The 18251-nt window shown below is 36.5% G+C and overlaps 1 protein-coding gene across 1 annotated transcript in view; it reads right to left on the reverse strand.

Moving 5' to 3' along the window:
• Positions 1-4187: 4187 nt before the first annotated feature.
• UBE3C (ubiquitin protein ligase E3C) overlaps positions 4188-18251 on the reverse strand; it is a gene marked incomplete at both ends in the record, with an annotated part of 42471 nt that continues 28407 nt past the window's right edge. The window contains 4 exons of the mRNA XM_009584410.1: positions 4188-4318; positions 5199-5265; positions 5363-5551; positions 14630-14842. Coding sequence (XP_009582705.1) covers positions 4188-4318; positions 5199-5265; positions 5363-5551; positions 14630-14842 — 600 coding nt within the window. The remainder of the gene's footprint in view (positions 4319-5198; positions 5266-5362; positions 5552-14629; positions 14843-18251) is intronic.

Raw genomic sequence — 18251 nt, forward strand, 5'->3', positions numbered from 1 at the left:
TCAGCTGTTATTGCAATGATGTTGATGTGCATAATGACTCTATAATGATATAAACTTGTCAAACCCTGATTATTCTTCTGACATGGTAACTATTGATCTGAGGAACAGATTTTTAAGACATTTTGTACGTAATATGTAATTGTTTTAGTAAAATCTGACTTTTTTTTCTTCCGAGAAAAGAATATCGTGAAAAAGATATTTATTTGTTACCTCTAAAGCACTGCTTTTGCTGGCAAGAAAGTATTCACTTTATCAAATGCTTGCCTGAGGTAAAACAGCTCTGATTTTAGAAACTGGGGAAAAAAAAAAAAACAGCTCCAAGGCAAAAGGTCAATTAGATTCTAAGCTAAATTATTGTTCAAATGGAGGCCTTAAAAAGTATTTCATGGCTAAAATGCTGCATTTTTAGTGTTCCTTTCAAAATGCTAATTGAATTCCCCTACTTTAGCTTTAAAAATGGAAAAATGAAGTTCTAAATTGAAATGTCATGCCAAGGGCACCATTTGTTGCATAATTAAATACTGTACAGCGGGAAACTGCAATAGTTTGGAAGCGAAAAGTATCATCAATTTATTATGTGACCTGATTGGAACTTAACAATTTTCAACCACGCTTTAATGATTTTTCTTTGTCCGTAACAATCACATTTATTAAACTTATTAAACTTTAATTAGCTTTAGTAAATGTTATTCTGAGTCTGAATCTGGCAGCAAGAGTTTAAAATTTTTAAATTATGCAAAGCTAAACTGTGCTATCTATAAGCTATGAATGTCAAGACATTTCCTTATCTTAAATTAACATGCACTAACTTTAAGAAAACGTGAAGGTTCCACAATATAGAGCATACAGAAGATTTCAGAGTGAGAACCAGAAATTGTGTTCCTCTCAGAAAAATGTAGTACCCATATTAAAAGTGTAAACAAATTTTGAAGATAGCTTGTGTTAATGTCTACCACCAACATAAATATATTCAGGCAGTTATTTGGCTGGTAATATTCAGCACTCCTGAGGCTTTGCACTCTTCACCTTCAAAGCTCTAAAAAACACACTGTCGTAGGCTACCAAGACGTTATTGCTAATGACAATACCAACCACCCACTTCCTTTTCTGGCAAGCATTTCCTGGCAAACCCCTGGTTTGTTGGTAAATCCGTGTTAACAAGATACTACTGCAAGCACCATGCAAGTACTGACCGAACTCCTGCTCAGTGTTGCCCAGCAAAGCAGCAGCAATGTCTTTTCACTCTGCTTTCTGTTGCCAAGACTGTTGCATGTGGCTGAGCTTGCAAGTCGGCTGTACGATGAATTAGTCTTTTAACTTACCGCTATCATGCTGAAAATTTGATGACTATTTTTTCCTAGCCAAGTGTGTTAAAGTCAGGTTGTGGTCTATCTCCCAAGTACACACACAAACTTCAACTTTCCACATGTGGCTTCGCTACGTCCTGTTTCTAATGTGTCACTGTCAACCTTAATATTTTTAGACTTTTGATTCACTTCCTCCATCTCTTCAAATGTCACGTTGGCTACCTCAAAGCTGGGTAGCTACATCTGCATTTCCTGCTCTCCCCTTGTAATTAAAAGGATGACAACAAATGGAGAATTCTCTTTACTGTTTCCACAATTGTTTCCCAATTCTCCCTTGATGAGAATATGCACTGTTGTGCACATTGACTGATGTGCACTGTTCTATCTTCGTCTCATCCCACAGTTTTCTAATCGTTCTTCCCACTGTCCTATAAAATCCTGTTTGTTGCTAGAGTACTGTACAGTGATATTCACACAGACTTGGAGAGTTTAAGAGAAATGCTTGCAGGCTTTCAAATAATCAACCACACAAACCAATCAATGAATACCCTAGATAGGATTCATGTGATTAAACAGCCATCAGCTGTCTCCATATCCAAATCTAGTCACCGCAGGCTCTCTTTAGTGTTAAAGGGGATCTAGCTAGAATGTTTTGCGGAATCTAAGACATGATTCATTTCATCCTGAAGTAGACACGTAGAACAGTTGGACAAATTACCAACTTAAAGTGCTCATTCCTCTCCTAGGTGCCTGTAAAAGGAGTGTAGCTGAGCTACAGATTATAGATATTTAAGTTGGAGGATAGGTTGCCGATCCACCACATGCTAACAGCACCACACAGCACTTTCTACAGCAGCTGAAGGGATTATGCAGAGGGTGAGACTGCGCAGAGGTTTACAGAACGATTGTACCAAAGGGAGGTTTAAATGATCACACGCTGCAATGGCAGTGCTGCATACCCGTAGCAGCTTATAAAGAAATAGGAAAATAAAAGGATTGAAAAGGGAAGAAAACGTGAAGTTGCAGCGTAAGGGGACAGACAGAAGTCAAGGGCAAAGGGCCACACTTCCCTGCAGAGTGTGGCACTAGAAACAACTCTTCCATTTCAAAATCGCTCTGCAGCCAGAAAAAAAGCTGTTTAAGCTACTGGGAGTATTCTTTCATCACCCCTAGCAACTGATCCACTTATTACTGTATGACAACCCACATACGCTTTTATATATTTTAAATCATTCAAGTGTCAGAGGTCTGTGACTGAGACCACTGTGATTTCAACACTGGAGTGTTGTCTTGTTTGTTTTCCAGAGAAAAACCATACTTATGAAAAAAGTAAATCATCAAAAGTTTGAAAATTCTAGAATGAATTTTGTTTAATTCAATAAGAGAAAAACAATGATAAGTACTACAAACATCTAAGTTGTGTGTGTGCAAGAGGAAGGTGGGGTTTTTTGTTCATTTTTTACTTCTGATATCTTTATCATGTGTCACCCTCAGGACATGTCACAGGAAAGGGCCCCATTCCTAAAGCTGAGAAGAAATTCTTCTAGCATTTGCCTTTCACGTATTTTTTTAAATGCTGATAAAAAAAACCCAAACAAACCCCCCAAAAACCCCCACCAGAATGAACTTTCACAGTATGATTCAAGAAAAAATTGTGCAAAATTCCAAATATGTTGTTTCCACCTCCAGACTATTATGTATATCTGAATTCCTTGTTCCTATATAAAATGTCAGTATCTGTCCCTGAAGTATTTCTATAATGAGATAATGTTCATTCAACACCCCTTATTTTACAAAACAGCTAATAAACCTTTCGGACTTACACAATACCTGCATTCATTTCTCATGGGTTCATCTATCTATTTTACCTAATTAAATGTAGGAAATTAGTTACTATCCACTGCTAATTAAATATTGTATCAGAGTACTTTATTATGTGAAATTTTACTAAGTACATGTACTCGAATTTTGTTTAGCAATAAATCTTACTCTGACTTGTAAGAAACTGGATGATGCAATGCCTGTATTTGTTCCATACAAGCCCACCTTTGTATTAATTTTACTAAATAGTAGAACAGTAAACATGCTGTTGACCACTATACTGAAGGTGATGGTGTTTGCTATGAAGCAATTTATTCTTTTATATTCTTACAGAAAAGCATTGAATGTTCCCACATTTTAGAGGAAATGAAGTCCATGGCTGGTTCTTAGCCAGAATTTTGCAGCCCAGCTGAAAACTCATGGGTAGAACATCCCCAGAATTTAGTTTCAAAATGTCTTCCACTTGCCTCAGCCTCCCTTTAATTTTATAAGCTGTAGACAAAAGTTTTCTTCATACTTAGGCTTCACTGTAAACAGCAATCTAAAGATAGCAGCAAAATATTTAGATACAAACGGTAATGAGCTGTGACACTATAAGCAGATAAATGGTAATTAGAAAGAAACACAATACATCTCCCTCTTCAAATGGTTAATTTAAAAGGTTCAAATTTAATAGCTGCTTTTATATCCTAAATCCTCTTTTACCTGATTTAAAAGACATTATTCTTAACTCAATCTGTTCCTTGAAACTGGTAGCGATACTGCTTCTGTACAGTAACATGAAATGGCAGCAAGGATCTTCCATGACAAAGAGTAAGCACTCTAACCAATGTGGTTTTAGGCTTACCAAATTTTGCAGTTAAAATAGAAAACAACAGAACAACATTTCATGAACTATTTTAAAACTATACTCATTATACACAAGAATGCAAACATAGAAGTGTTTCTGTAGCCACAGAGGAACATTCTTCTCAAATTGCAAATGCCTACAGACATGAAAAGCTTGTATCAATCTGTAATATTTACAGAAACTTGCCAGGAAGACAGGAAGACATATACCTTAAACCCCAGAAGAGGCGGTCGAGAGCAGCTGGTTACAAACTTGAGTAGTTTGCGTTTCTCTTCATCTGTGAAGCTTTCTACAACTCTCCAGAATATTTTAATTACAGGATGGTCTGCTGTGTATCCACCTACAATGAGATTTAAATGATTTATAGGTAGAATAGTTTCATGTAAGAAATAAATTCTTCAGAAAACCTAGCATCAATCTTGAAAAGTTTGGGGAAAATATGAAAACCAGCAGGCTTACACTGCTGACTTCCAGTATCTATAGATCTCTGACCACTGCATTTTGATTTTCTCATTCATTGCTTACCCATGACTACTATCTCCCTCAGCTTCTTAACTGCAGTTTTCTTCACTGAATCTTATTTGTTTATTTTAAATTAATTTTATTTAATTTAGCATTTACCTAGTAACTTTGGATTACTGCCTTTTACTCCAAGAGTTTGCAAAATCTGCAAGACTCAGGATGTTATTTAATGAATCAACTTACCTTGAAACAAGCTCAGATGTGAACTGATGACATAGTAGCTACTTTTTGATTACATTCATGATAAATGCAGGGAAAAATTAAGTAAGATACATTGCATTTCTCACAAGGAAAAAATACAAGCTCTCTCTTCAGGCTGTCTGAGAAATGGCAAGTATCTGAATGCAGTGGTAGGAACAACCATCCCAAAGTCATTTCAGACTTATTTTCAGAGCAACCAGACACAACATTGACTAACATCCATTTAGAAAATGAATTACAAGTCCTCTAATTATCTGGCTATAAACTTGTATTTAAGTGTACGAATAAAATAAACTGCATACCTATATCTCCCAGCATTTATAAAATTAAGTTGTAATTTTACCGAATCTTCTGAAATTCAGGCCCGTCTAGAGAGTTTGGCCAAAGTTAACAAGAATGACCCTACAACTTTTTTTTAAAAGCTAGGATAAAAAGCAAGTCTGTTTATTCCTGAGTCAGTCATAATACATTTTTTTATTTAAGTAAAATATACTTACCTGAATAGTTTGTGAAAGATTTAAGGTCATCTAAACTAATAGGAACCTGGGCACCAGAAATCAGAACCTAATAGTGAAGGAAATTAGACAATTACATTACAGGCAAAAATTAGCATTTATTTCTGTTTAAAGAAATTGTTTTCTGCAGTTTTAAGCAGAAGTACCTGTATTTCCTGTTGATCAAACATTCGAAGCCATTCAAGATTCACAACATTGGCCAGTCCCTGACGGAAAGCAAGGCAATGCTGTCGAATTTGTTTGTTTAACCTGTAGTCTGCCACCAGATGGATGTATGCGATTCGGTTCGCGCTGGTAACAGGAATATCTTTTCCACCTGGCTTCAGCTCAACCACCTATAAACGTAACAAGTTTCATCATCTTGGTAAACTTTAATTCTGTGTGCTGTAACCATAAAATTGAACTGCAAAACATTCTAGTAATTGATGTATATATTTGAAGTTTACTAGAATATACTCAAGAATATTCACCTCAAAATAAGATAAAAGATTATGACAAGTTATAAAGGTAGGGTTTTTTCTGTTTACTCATAAGAGCATATTCTATGGCATCCAGTTTTTAGACCTAGATCTCCAGTTAATACAGCTGACCACATGGCCCCGTGGTTTATTACCAGAAAGCAGATTCGGCAAAGTCAGAGCTCTTTTATAGGAGATGGTGTGTAACACTAAATGCACCACTGCAAGTCCGACAGAAACTGAGGTGAAAATCTCCTCTTGGCAAGCTCGTCCCTAGCTTCACTGATGCTAATCACTGATGCTAGTAAGTGCCCTGGAAGAGAAAGTAACCTGTACAAGCACAGATCTCACACACAGCACTCTCCTTCCAGTTGGATTAGGAAAGCTGTGCTTGACTGGCTAGGCTCTTCTCTAACTGTTTGGTGATCGTGAATTCTGCAGGATCACATTATGGTAAAAGCAATGTCTGCTGAGTCAAAACTAAGATTCTGATACAAGCCTATTCTACAGAATGATAAGCATTCACAATTCCTATTGTTGAAAATCCAAGTTACACATCTTCGGTACTTTCAACAAAAAAAAAAAAAAAAAAAAAAAATCAAGCCTAAACTTTGTTTTTCTACTGAGAAGCTTTTGTCCTTCAAGTACACCAAGACATCTCAGCATGGAAGAATTTTTAACAAGAAAAAAACAAAACAAAGATACTATAATTGCAGTAAGATATAAACCAGGATCAACAACAGTTGTTATTAAAACACTACTGACCTTTACATATTCTACTCTTTACTACAAGATGATAATTTTGCTGCGTAGTAGCCCAATCTGAAAGGATTATTTGAGTTCTAAGAAGAGGATAAAAAAACCTGAAAAGCTGAGATACAGTCACCTTCTGAAGCCTTCAGAAAAAAGTTCGTTTTTCTAGACTCTGGAGTCAGCAATTTTAAACTTTTTTTTTTTTTAAGTAACTATGCATTTCAGTCTGTGGTAACGATCACATCTTTACAGCACAGAGAATTAAACATGTGAATAGCTTCTTTTGTAACATGCTACCCAATAATGTAAGCTGTTCCAGGACTAAGCAAAATGCAAAGTGGTAAGAGTAAAAATTCGCAGTGCTTTTGAGCATTCAGATTTTTACTTGATTCATAGGTTTTTAAGGCCAAAAGAGAATATTAAGATCTGTGAATCTGACCTCCCAGGTAACACGGGCCAGAGGATTCTGTCTAGAGATTCCTGTATTTAACTCAATAAATCCATAGATGAGTTAGAGCACATTTTTTAGAGAGACAGGCAATCCTGGTGTAAAGACTCCATGTAATGGAGTATTTACCACTTTCCTTGATAAGCTAGAGCAACCTGAATTACAATAGGTGTTAAAAATGTGTCTTACTTCCCCCTTTAATCCTTCAGCTGCAAGTTTCTTGATTTTGTTACACTTACAGTAAAAAACCTCATCAATACCCCACCATCTCTGGGTGTAGGTAGCACTGACTATGTTTAAGACCTACTCCCTGAACAATTAAGTAAAATGAAGGTGTCAGTTTAGCTGACTGTTTCACGCCCTGCACACATTAGTTTGCTCCCTTCTGAGCAAGTCCCCTTCAACAAGATCCATGGACACAAGAGGCAGGATAGCCTTCTCTGGGATCCACCCCTTGAGGAGCCCGGCATGTGATGCAGTCAGACAGTCTAGGGAGTACAGGCCAGTACCTGGTGCCACTGACTCGCCTGAGGGCAAGGATATTTTTACTGAGTCCACAAGGAGTATTAATAGAAGTATGGGACATGTTCCACACCGCAGTGGAAACATCTGATGAGAAGGGGCCTCTGCGCTGCTAAGCTTTCTCCTCTGCTACTGCAGGCAACAACGCGATCTAGAAATGTACTGTGTTTCATCCCACTATAGTAGATTTACTATTGTCACTGGAAAATTAGTCAATAATTGGATTCATCTAATGATTAGAAACATTCTAATTTCCACTTTGAGTCCAATGGGTAAAGTTTGTTCATACCCATTGTTCTTATTTCACTATTGCCCTATAGCTTAACCAGCTCTTTATCTTCCTCCTCAATTATATCCATGATGTATTACTTACGGGCAGCAACTTCATTAATCTTCCCAGAGACTTTTTCACTGAACTAAAATAAGTCAAGTTCCTTTAATTTCCTCCTATAAAATACCCTTTCACAAAGCCTAACAAGATCACAAAGCTTTCTCTTACCTATTAAATTCCTGTCCTCTTAGTGTTACAGGATCAGAGCTACCAATGATGTTCCACATGAAGAGATCATTGTTGAGACCTCAACACTGCAATCTGCCCACTTACAGATCTTCTCTATCTGTTTTGCAGAACTGCATAATTACCTGTTCTTTTGTCAGTACTTCACTAAATGCAATTGCTCTCTTTTAAGTATGGACACACTGGATTTGGTCATATTAAAGCATATTTGTATCACCGAACTCATCAAGCTTCTCTTAAGAATACGGACACCAACAATAAACTAACTAATAGCTGTTACTCCATTTGCATATAGTAATTTCTGTAAGAAAAGATGCTTGAACTGACTGACTTCCTAAAATAGCAAAAGGGAACTACTGGCAGGGTGTTCTGGAAAACTACTGTGTTTTAAGATTCATCCCAGCACTAGGTGAAATAAAACGTCTAACCTTCCCTGCAGGTCAGCAAAAAAGAGATCAGGACACAGATTAATTTATGCTTATGTTTGCATTATAATAGTATTGTCTCCACAGTGATCTAAGGATGCCAGAAAAGCTGTATTCATTGAATAATAAAAGCTATTCTCTCTCCCTATAATGTTCTTCCTGCAAATCAGAGAAAAAAAAACCTGCTGTACTCTTTCTGACCACTATTTTTAGAAAATAGGAAAAAATATTTTTTAAAAAAATCCTATTTTTGCTTTTATTTTTATATTTTTAAGTAGCAAACCTTGATTTCTGATCCAGCAACACTTGCGTAGCTCCCCTTCCTCCCCCCAACCCTGCATTGCCACAAGTAAGACTACAGCATCCAGTTAACCAAATTTCCTGGGGTTTTCCAGTGATCTAACTATCCATTTTCAAAGTTTGTCAATATGAGATTAATTCTACCACCATTTTGTCAAAGTATCATCACAGTCTGAAACAAAGGGGCTAATGTAGCAGGAATAATAAATATATTATGGCACAAAGGCTAAGAAAGATGTAAAAGAGAAGACAAAAAATAGTAACACTTGGGCTGGCAGTAAAGCTATAGTAAATGTAGATGCAGTTCACTTTTTACTCATTCATTGTTTTCATGGTGTTTTAAAGGGACTATTGTAGAATTCCCACTTAATTGTAAATGTCAGGAATGACTGTTGAAGAGTTCCTTTTCAAAAAGGGCCACAACACAATTTATAAAACCTAAGAAGATTTATCAGCTTGCATTTTTATTTTCATCCATCCAATTTTCACCACTAGATGGTGCAAGATAGCTATGCAGGATGGGCGAGAATAGAAAACTTCCCAAAACGTGCAGACTTGTGTCATCTCCTTATTTTCTATTTTGTAGATCTAAGTTTAAAAAAAAAAAAACAAAAAAAACCAAAAAAAAACCAAAAAACCCCCCACAAAACACATTTAAACTTGGTTCATTATCAAAATCACATATTCTAAGAGCAATCAAATCATGCATATTATTTAGATAAGTATTCAGATCATTCAGACAATACCATAAAATAACAGAATTTGACTCCATATTCACAAAGTATGTCTTCAAAATGAAGGGGAAATATCAAAATGGCATATAAAAGTCCCATATTTTAAAAAATCTGCAAGAAAAGGTACTTGCATTTTTTAGTGATGTGGACAGAAGTATTGCATTAGGCCTCTGACTGAAGGTTAGATACGCTCGGAACTACAGTTGCATGCACTTACGGTTTTCTTGGCTATAAATTCAATTATATGTTTCTGCAAGTACATACTAAAAAAATGCGCTCAACTTACGTTAAAGCTCTTATTTAAGAAAAGCACCACAGTTTGTAAAAAAAGGTATATCTATTTAATGTATGGTTGCAGTTCAAGTGAACGGTTCAGACGATCATTTTCAGTTATTACATCTACTAATTTGAACATTAGCATAATAATGAAATAAATACACACCAAAACTCAGGAAAACCGTGAATAACATCATTATTTGTCAAGTAGAATTCAGGGGATTTATCTTCTGGCTTATCGATAATAATCTGTCACAAAAAGTCACTTTGTAATGTGATTACGGGCAGACAACAGCAAGGCTCTGTTGGTAGACAAACTTAATGCTAGCTGCTGCTCACACAGATCTGGCAGTGGCAGCTGCTTCCCAGTATAATGGAGAAAAAAGGAATATTTAGAGGGTAAAGCTGGAAATATTTTAGGAAAGAATAAGGGACCTGTCATGTAAGTATTCTTTTTTTGTGTATGAAGACATAAGACATATCTCCAGTGCAATTTCAAAAAGCACTCTTATAGATAGTCAAGAACTCTTACAAACTTGTTTTTAGGACAGATGAAAATATTTTATCTTTTCTCTTGGACTCTGATCACTTTTGTTCACATCAACCCCTAAAGTTTTTCCCCAGTCTGAAAACAAGTAGATAAAGGCTTTCTTTCTTTCCCTGTCATCTGCCTTCCAGATGTTCAGGCAGGAGTTCCAGGTAGGAGATTGCATTTGAATGCCTAAGAATGCATTTGCCATAAGTGTTATAAATCTGCCTGAGAAGGATCAGCTTCAACTTAAATATTTTGCTTCTGAAAAACCTCCAAAATCATTCATCTAAGCCACTGTATCCTAGTAAAGAAGCTGCCAAGACAGAAACTTTCAGAATTATTTTTAAGGCTTCAAAATTTTTCTCTCAGGGAAATTTAAAGGCAAAGAACTCTCCTTTAGAGAGTCAACATATTTTCAGTAACAGCAATGGCATTCACATCTGTTTTAAAAAGCCAAAGAAGGTGTCCTGACTCCAACTTCTATACTATATGGATTTCATAGAAACCGCTGCCATATACATTATAGTGGTCTTCTGTGGATTTGTACTTCTACAAATTATGGAGTCTTCTGATTATGGAGTCTTCTCATATTCAACTGTTCCGATCCATGTAATCTCAAGAATCAATGTTTGAGAAGACTTGCTGCAATACAGAACCTAACTTTTTTGAAGGAAGAAGAGTACATATTTGAATCTTCCTCTCTTGCCTTGGGCAGCCACAAAACTCACCTTCCTCATTGAGAGGGAGGGAGGAGGGAGGGAGGTCTGAAAAGAGGAAGTATTTTCTTGAATTTGTTAACCTTACACTTCTTATAAGCATTTTATAACCATTTTATCACTATCTGATCTACAAGATAAAAGGAAAAATAAAATCAATATACACAGCTACTTGAAGGCACCTGTAACTATAGGCTAACATTCTTCTGAGACTTTTTACTGGCCACCCTTTTATGCAGCAGATCCAATAGTTGAAGTCTAGGCTGGTATCACTGCATTAGATAGTTCTTTATCAAAAGCTAAAGCTATTTGGGGTTGGAAGATAAGGTTGATGGCATAGCTCCCCTAATTAGCAGGTCTAATGTGCAAATTATTAAGTAGCTTTTTCAACTTCTGGTGAATGCACTTTGACAATAGTTTAATGGGATCTAAAAGCACATTACAGGATTGGAATCAATACGCTGATAATAGAATTTCTACCTTCTACTACTGACAGAGGCAATAGAGCCCCTTTTGAATGTATCTTTCATTGCAGATAATGCGTTTGTGCCACAATTGCTGGATGGACACTGTCATGAGGATAGCTATTTACAATGATAGATTTATGATGCATTTATTGGGCACTAATTTATTAGACACTAAAGTGGTTGTTTAGCTGAAAACTAGAGATAATGTACATTCAACATAAGGAGTGCAAATTAAGCTCTTTTTCCAACGTGAATTAGCCTTACCTTGACACAATTAATTGGTATGCAATGGTTACACAAGTCAAATACCAGACAAAATGTATTCAGCCATATGAGGTTTATTAAGGTAATGAAATGAAGTATAAAAGTAACTTGTTGCATTAAAACACAGAAGACAGTGACAAGAACCAATTAGTTCTGTTGAACTACGCTAACATGCAGTCTCACTAAAAAATGGTTAATACTTCACAGGTGTAGTGTTCTCTCTCCAAGTATAAACATAGCAATAGAGCATCAGAATATTTAATTTAACTTACATTTCATTTAGTTACTCAGAAACTCACTATTATATTTCTTCTTCCTTTTAAAGTTATGCCGAACAATTAAATATCAAAAGTCTTGATAATACTAGCCGTAGACCTCAGAGAATTTTAATGAACAAATCAGGCTTCTTGGCAAGAATGCACTTTTTACAGTTTTTGTTGCAGCAGGTAGAGCTGGCAACATCTCTAACCTGGATCTCCTTGTAAGTTATTTCTGAGCTATTTCTCTTTTCTATGTCTTTGTACCTTACTTGTTGAGGTAGGTTCTAACCCATGTGGCTAATTTTTGAGGACATGCAGAGTAGATGTATAAAGTATGGAAACCACAAACTCTCCAGAAAATATTAGCTACTTTTCATTTATAATTAGAATCATAGAATCATTAAGGTTGGAAAAGACCTCTAAGATCATCGAGTCCAACCGTCAACCCAACACCACCATGCCCACTAAGCCATGTCCCTAAGCGCCTCATCTACACGTCTTTTAAATACTTCCAGGGATGGTGACTCCACCACTTCCTGGGCAGCCTGTTCCAAGGCCTGACCACTCTTTCAGTAAAGAAGTTTTTCCTGATGTCCAGTCTAAACCTCCCTTGGCGCAACTTGAGGCCATTTGCTCTCGTCCTATCGCTTGTTACTTGGCAGAAGAGACCAACCCCCACCTCGCTACAACCTCCTTTCAGGTAGTTGTAGAGCGCGATGAGGTCTCCCCTCAGCCTCCTCTTCTCCAGGCTAAACAGCCCCAGTTCCCTCAGCCGCTCCTCATCAGACTTGTTCTCTAGACCCTTCATCAGCTTCGTTGCCCTTCTCTGGACACGCTCCAGCACCTCAATGTCCTTCTTGTAGTGAGGGGCCCAAAACTGAACACAGCATTCGAGGTGCGGCCTCACCAGGGCCGAGTACAGGGGCACGATCACCTCCCTACTCCTGCTGGCCACACTATTTCTGATACAGGCCAGGATGCCGTTGGCCTTCTTGGCCAAATTAGAGACTAAACTGCATTTGTATTAGCTGCGATCCACAAAACTATTACTTTAAGTGCATTTAAATGAATGGCTTTAGAATACAAACAACAGATTCCCTGTCCCACCCACCCCACCCCCCCCAAAAATCCTAGGTTATACTGGAAACTGTCATCTTGCGTGTTTGCAACCTAGCAACCAAATACATAGGTACTACAGAACTCAATTCAGTATCAGTCACTTAACAGCATATGCTACAACAGAGCAGGCCCTCTACTGTACAGTATTGTCCAACAGAGTAGGCACTGTAAGAACATGCTTTCTGATACATCTGTATCACATGTCTTTATTTCAAGTTTTTGAGTGTTTTTCTAAAGACAGTGCAGATCAAAGGTTTTCATATAGGGAGTGTAACCCAGGGGAAAAAATGACATACGGCATATATTTAATATGAAACATTACTTGTATCAGGCAATTGTTGACTCTCCCCTTCAGTATGGTTCAGGAACCGCAAATCTGAGGATACTATTTTAAAACTGTAATGCAATCCAGGTTTTAAGATCTTCCAAAATGACAGGAAATGGATGACAGAAGAGTAAAGATGAAGTCCGAGCCTGATGCTGTTAAAGCAGAAGTCTTAGACATCAAGTTTGCTATGATTTAAGCAGCAGTAGAGAACTCAGCCTAACAATTTCCAGGACTAGCTGCTGCATCACAGTGGTGCTGCTGCTTCTGTGAGATGTGCACGGTTCCAGGCTTCCCTGACCAACAGGCAAACCCAAGAGAACTGCTTACCCCCTTTTATAGTCTCTGTTTCCTCCACAAGAAACAAGGCTGAATTGAGATGCTGCTGCACGTCACAATGTTGTCAGGTCTACCTTTTTGACCCAACTATTAATTAAATACCGTAATCGAGTATAAGTAGGCCATGAGTAGTACACAATTTTAAATCCTCAAAAAATGAAAGAGGAGGCATGACAAAAGACTTTAACTAAGGAGGTTAACTGTCTTAGCAAATAAAGGCACACCTTTCAAGCTCTGGTGATACTGATTTTCTGCTATGAGCAGAAGTCATCTTTAGTACTCACAACAGAGCAAACAAAAGCCATAATCTAATTATATAGTACAACTGTATTAAAAACTCATACTTAAGGACCTAACTAACTGGCCCAATTTTTAGAAGCATTGAACACCCATTTCTCCCCTCTGACCCACCTGGTGTCTCAGCCCCTCAAAAAAAAAAAAAAAGAAGGATTAAAAAAGCCTAAGGCCTAACTTCAGGCCCTCTACTTTGAAAATTACAGCTAAAGGAGACAACGCTTATCTCACAATGAAGAGTCATTATTATTTAAAACCATTCTGATTTCTAACTCTGATTCCAAAACCAGGCAGTACTTCTATAGTTTACGTAACATCTAACTTTGACAATTATTTGAAGTGCAATCAAAGAAACAACATAAAATATTTTGTTCAACAAATTCTCAGGCAATAGAACTTTTCATGTATGACTGTTAGAAAATAATCACTTTAGTGTACTACTTAAAAGACCAGACCTTTAAATCATCATCAAAAGTTGTTTTGGTTTTTTTTAAGCACATTAGTTATTGTTTACTCCAAATATTGAGTCAGAATCCCGATGATGGTTCACAACACACAGCACTTGTTTCATACCACTTTCAAATTAAAAAATGAATTAGTAGGGGTGATCATGATTCATCAGTCACACATAAAACAAAACAAAAAAAGCTAAATATATTCTTACCTGTGCTTCCCCAAGGTCATTATTTACCACCGTGAAGTTTAGTCCAAGTTCTTCTACATCCCCTTCATAGCTCTTGAGAAAAAGCAAATTTTTGTACATTTCTGGATCTAACGAAGCTAAATGATGAATGTCAACATCAGCACTTGTCCCCAGTAATTTCGAGAGGAAAAAACTAGCAAATGGCAGCTCCACCAGCATATTTTCATAAAGAGCCTGATAAACAAAGCAATTAAAAGCACATTAGATTTTACTGTTGTACATGCAGGAATTCTGAAAGCTATTGTCTCTTTCTCAACTTTTTGGTAATTCCCCCTTAGTTTGGTGCCTGAATAGGATCTTCTGGTATGGCAATAGCCCAGATATTGCATGAAGTTAAAAATATTCAACTGAAATTTGAATATCCTTGTGAAATATCAAGCTCCCAAATTTTACAAATTAAATATCTGGTGATTTAAAAGGTAAGGTCACTGCTTATCTGTCATTAATCTTCATGTCCAAAGTATGATAGCAAACAGGAAGTGTATCAATTGCGTAGACTGGCAAGAAAAGCAAAGTTTGCTAAAGGACAATGCAACTGCATCAAGGATGTTTTCCAAAGAAGTTAGCATCTCTACCTCCATTAGCATCGTCATAAGCAATATTTTTCCATTCATATCAATTGCTACATGTAAAATAGTCTGCCCCTTAAAAATAACTATGGAAAACCAGTACATTTTAAACTAATCCAAATAAACTATTTCTCTTGCATATTATACAGATACATCGCTGCATATTTTTAGTGAATTCTACTGCTTAATGGCATCATCAAACCATCCTAATTTCCAAGCTGAGAGCTTATCAGTTATGCCTGTATCGTATGTCCAATCCTCCCTATGCCTGACACTGTTAGACCTGTCAAAAGATTACTGAACCAAAAATGAGCCTGACCTGAATTTGCAGCACTCAAGAAAAAAATTATTTTTACTGTAAACTGAATTTCCTCAAGAATTTTCAAAAATGCACAAAACCCTAGCAATACCACTATCAGTTGATCTACTGTATGAGCACATTTCAATGTAACGCAAAGCAACTTCACGTATTTTTCACACGATAAGTAACAACTTTTTGTTGATTGGAAGAAAAAAGTACTTATGGTAGCTCTCAAAAGAAGGAGAAATGGAAACTTCAGAGCTAGAAAGAGAAAGCATGACATCATTTAGAGAAAGCCTACATGAATAAAGGAAAAATAAAAGACCGTTGCCTTTAAAAAAAATCCCTGAAACATGCTGTCTGTGCATAGCCTTTCCCGTGGTCCAGTTTGTTTGCCACATCAGCACCTCAAACAATGACAATCAAATCGTTACAGTATCATTAATATCATTGCCAGGCTGATCAGAAAAGGCATCATCAACATAACATCATTGTCTGTTCTCTTTTTACTCTTCAAGAGCAGTGTTTTGGCATTACTTAATTCCTCCATAATCTGCTGCAAACTTAGAAAAGGAAGCACAATAAGCAAAAAAAGGAAAAAAGAACCAATGTAGCTGTAATCACTCAATGATATTCCAACAAAGACGTTAAGAAAAATATACACAATTCCTTAAACTTTTGAAAGAACGTTTCTATGAAATGCGTTAGACCTTGCAGAAAGAATTGAAAATAACGAGTTCAAAGCCAAAGGGTGCATTATATTTAGAGCTATATGATTTATTCAAGGTGTAGAAGTCGAAATCCTCATTTGTATAGTTGACTTTAAAAGCAAACTAGAGGGATAAATCATTAATTTGCAATGTATAAGGTCAGTGTTTGCTGTTCTTGCATTAGTAACAATAAAGCCATTGTAATTCCTTAAATATATCAAAGCTACCCGAATTTAAAATGGAATTCCATCTATGACTCATAAAATGTAAATGTAGAGGTGTAATTTTTTACACAAGGCAGGTTTAAGCCTTTAGAGCATTTAATATACAAGGACTAATAAATGATAGCACTAAAAACTATGATCACATCAGCTAAATGGATTATAAATTAAATTTCCATAATGTATGCAACTGAAATACAAATGTAGACATAAATCAAGGTATTTTCTAAACACAGGTTAATTACACAAATTCAAAACCTGTCTATTTTTTATGCAAAATAATCCACTTAGCATTTTTCAAACTGGTCTTAAGTCTTAGCCACTTGCAACACTTGATCCTAGAAGCCTATCAATAATTCCTTGTCAGGAAAAAACAGCAATAGGTATATTGAAGAAACTTGTATGTTATTTTTCAAGTGTCTGTCTTTTATGAGTGTTTATTGCTAGAAATTGTGCCAAAATTATTTGAAATAAAAAGGATTAATTATAGTAGAAGCTTTTTAATATAAGTGAGTGCAGCTGCAATGCAATTAATGCAAATTGTGATGCTATCAGGAAAATAAATGTGAACAACATCACTGGCTATTTCTGTTTGCTGCCAAATAACTTCAGTAATTTACTACATTAAGAATCAATAAAAAAATAATGCATTTCAAATGCATCACTATTAATCTTCAGGTAGTTCCAAAGTGAACATTTATAACTTCATCTAAAAACTATATAAAGCATTTTTAAATAAACTAAATTGTGCAACTTGAGAATAACTTTAATTACTCCTTCTTCTCTTAGCTAAGTGATTGCAATATTAAAAACAAAGTATTTTTGGAAACAAGACAAACCGTAGTGTTTTAATTAGTCTGAAAGTCAAGCTATCCTAATAAAGTTTAATAAAAAATGCACTAAAACTCTGGTAAATAAAATCATTATAAACTTCGTTTTTGTTTCAGAGGTAAATTGCACCATTACAGCTCCAGCACTGTGCAGAGATGCTGAGAAATGCCGTGTACAATTGAATATGACTAAATAAACTGAAACTTTATTTTTCAGTTTCAATCCAACTTCCCTGTTTCTCAGTCAGCATAAACTGATCAAACTACCTGTTGCTGCCAAAAGATGTGATTCCGCCCATTCCTGCCAGAACGATGAAACAAATCAGCTTGCTGATTCATTTGGGTTTGTTTGCAAGTAGAGTAGTTGTATAGTAGAGGCTACACTACAACATGCTGAGTGAGGTTCAAAATTTGAAGATTAGTTGTGTTGTGCTTTGTTTGGGGTGTTGGGTTTTGGGTTTGGGGGGGTGGGGTGGGGTGGTGGACACAGTACGGACACCGTTTAAAGTTGAGCTTTCTTTCAAATCGGAATCAGATCCAGCTCATAGCTACGGCTGAAACTGGGTAGGAACAGCAAGACCATTTGTTTCAATGGGAGCACAACCTTAGAGCAGCCAGTTGCCCATGAAACTCCACCCTGACGGGTATTTTTCTTACTGAGGCTAATGTAATGGCCAGAAGGGGAGATTCACTCCTCTCTTTTCCCTCACTGAAGTGACTTGGGGAGCTGTAAGTTATCTGATTTTAAGCTGTTTTCTGCCCGTTCAACTCTCTGAACTGGCCTCCTGCAACACCATAAAGGAGGCAGGAGCCCAACATCAGTGACAAGCACGGGAATGGTGACCACCTCTTATAGAAGTAACCAGCTGTCAGATTAATTAGCTGCAATATGAAGCTGCACCATTAGAATATACTTATATATGTACTTTAATACAATACAAGGCCACGCTCT

The sequence above is a fragment of the Fulmarus glacialis genome, unplaced genomic scaffold (genome assembly GCF_000690835.1).
Source record: "Fulmarus glacialis isolate BGI_N327 unplaced genomic scaffold, ASM69083v1 scaffold43838, whole genome shotgun sequence".
Classification (NCBI taxonomy): domain Eukaryota; kingdom Metazoa; phylum Chordata; class Aves; order Procellariiformes; family Procellariidae; genus Fulmarus; species Fulmarus glacialis.